The sequence below is a fragment of the Malurus melanocephalus genome, unplaced genomic scaffold, assembly GCF_030028575.1.
Source record: "Malurus melanocephalus ecotype Western Australia unplaced genomic scaffold, MMel_1.1 scaffold_1259, whole genome shotgun sequence".
Lineage (NCBI taxonomy): Eukaryota > Metazoa > Chordata > Aves > Passeriformes > Maluridae > Malurus > Malurus melanocephalus.
In genome coordinates this window covers 3904-6142 of record NW_026624491.1, presented here as the reverse complement: position 1 = coordinate 6142, position 2239 = coordinate 3904, and the positions used below count along the sequence as shown (strand labels likewise).

The following is a 2239-nucleotide window of genomic DNA, read 5'->3' as shown; positions in this document are numbered from 1 at the left end:
CAGATGTATGAACTTGAGCAGATAAGAGGCAAACGAGCCTTGGAGGAGCTGCTCTGCAGACCTGGTGGGTGCCTTGGTGGCCAGAGCCACATGCTGCTGCCAGCCCAAAAGGTGACTTGGGGGCCAACTTGTGTCCCCCTTCCACATCTCAGCTTCACCCCTTAGGAAATTATCTTTATAGTGCTTTTTGAAGTGCTTTGAGCTCTGGAGGTAGCCTGATCAAGCATTTACTGTCTAGATGGTTATGTAAACCTTTCATTAATTTGTAATATTAATAAGATTTTATGATTGACCTGCCAGTAGAACCTACAGCGGGAATTACATTTTCCTGTAATGACATTGCATCCTCACTGCTGGATAAAGTCTGCCTAAACACATTGTCATTGAAGCTACTGGTATATTTCTATTTTTATTGTCCCTTTTTTTTATAATATTTAATATTAAGTTCTTGTCTCCATGGGACCTCTGCAGGGCTAGGGCTATTTTGACAACCCAAGGAAATTAAATTGCAACAGTTTAAAAACCAAAGACAATCTTCAGCCAGGTGGATGGATAGTCTGGCATTTCTGTTCGCTTCTTTAACCTTCTCACTCCTAAGTCATTTCCACACCTGAGAGAAGGGTCATTTTGTTATCTTTTTGCATTCCTCTTGGGAACTGATGCTTTATATTTCTTTTCCTCAGACTTTGAGCTAACCCATGAATCCCAGGCAGTTTCATGACTTTTCTGAAAGAGATTAGCTAAACTCTTTTTCCAAAAGGCTTTCTTTATACCCTGCAGGGAAGGCACCCCAAGAATGAAGGGGAAAGAACCCATGTGCCTGGTGTACTGTTAGTTTTCTAGGCATCTTTGAATTTACGCTGTGTTAAAAACTCTTGAAGTAGCCTGTGCATCATTAGGCTTCTGGGGTGGAGRCAYCAAGTACAGGGGGAGRYATYAAARTAAGGCMARGATGAGCACACAACCATGCTCCAGACTGGGATCCCTTTCCCTCATTTGTTTATTAGACCGGGGTCTTCCAGCACTGCCCCCTCGCAGCCGGCACCCGGTGCTTTCCTTGATGTATGGCAAAGGAAACAGTCTTGCTTGCCCTCTGCAGCATTTTGCCSTTTTGTGGACAGGTACAAGGCCCAGAACTGCCCCTGCAACCAGGAGAACATAACCATCTTCAACAGCTCCCCCATGGAGCTAGAGGTGGAGTTCTCCTTTGAGAACGATGGAGAAGCAGAGACGTTCCTTTTGGACCCTCCGTACATGGTCCTGAGCCCAAAGGAGAAGCAGGTAGGAGAAGGGCAGGTAGAGCAGGCCCTGTGGAAGTGCCCAGGAGCCACTCCTCCTGCTCACTCTGTGCTTTCTGTTTGTCACTGTGGGACTGGTGCAGGAGCTGACCATTTGGGCATACCCCACTTCCGTTGGCTTCCTGGAAGACAAACTCATCTGCAGCATCAAGAAGAACCCGGAGCCAGTGGTCTTCAGCGTGTGCTGCTACGGAGAGCATGTGAAGCTGGACATCAGCCCCCGGAAGCTGTCTTTTGACAAGCTGCTTCTGCACAAGTCAGTCATCCCACAAGCACTCCGAGACTTGTGACAAAAAGAAAATGTTTGACTCTGGTTTCTGGGACATGGATGGAGCTGCTCCAAGTTGCATTCAGTGGTGAGGCTGGTGTGACCATCCAGCAGYTGATGCCAAATRCCTTCCYGTCTCTGCAGGATTGACAGCAGGACCCTGGTGTTGAGAAACGATACCCTACTGCCCATGGTCTGGCACCTCAGTGGGCTGGATGGCCTTGTTGAGCACTTCTCCTTGTCACAAGATAAGGGCATCGTTGATCCTCGCTCAGAGATTGAGGTGACGCTGATTTTCAAGGCCGAGAAGATTGGCAGCATTGAGAAGACCCTCCGACTAGAGGTGAGAGGGAGCAGAGCAGGGCACAGGGAGCAGCCGTGTGCTCTTAGGGACAGAGTCAGAAAGAGCTGCACCTGACAGACACAAGGGGCAGCTCATGAAATGAATGGGTTAGGAAAGCTTGGGAGTCCCCCAACACTTGTGAAGCTGGGGGAGAAGAGACAAGGACTTGAAGGCTCTCTACCAAAACATGATCTGAACAGTGTTTGTTTCTTGCTGCCTCAGGTTTCAGATACAGAAAACATCCTGGGGGTTGTTCAGACTGAAAACGTTGAAATCTCTGCAGAGGTCTATGATGTTTCTCTGACCATCGACATGCCTGAAGGTCAGTGG

At 48.2% G+C, this 2239-nt stretch overlaps 1 protein-coding gene across 1 annotated transcript in view; it reads left to right on the top strand.

The window, feature by feature from the left end:
* The first annotated feature begins 238 nt into the window (after positions 1-238).
* The window catches only part of LOC130586696 (hydrocephalus-inducing protein homolog), a 3135-nt gene continuing 1134 nt past the window's right edge, over positions 239-2239 (top strand). Inside the window, exons 1-5 of the mRNA XM_057387579.1 lie at positions 239-246; positions 1122-1281; positions 1382-1554; positions 1711-1909; positions 2132-2231. Of these exons, the coding sequence (XP_057243562.1) occupies positions 239-246; positions 1122-1281; positions 1382-1554; positions 1711-1909; positions 2132-2231 (640 nt within the window). The remainder of the gene's footprint in view (positions 247-1121; positions 1282-1381; positions 1555-1710; positions 1910-2131; positions 2232-2239) is intronic.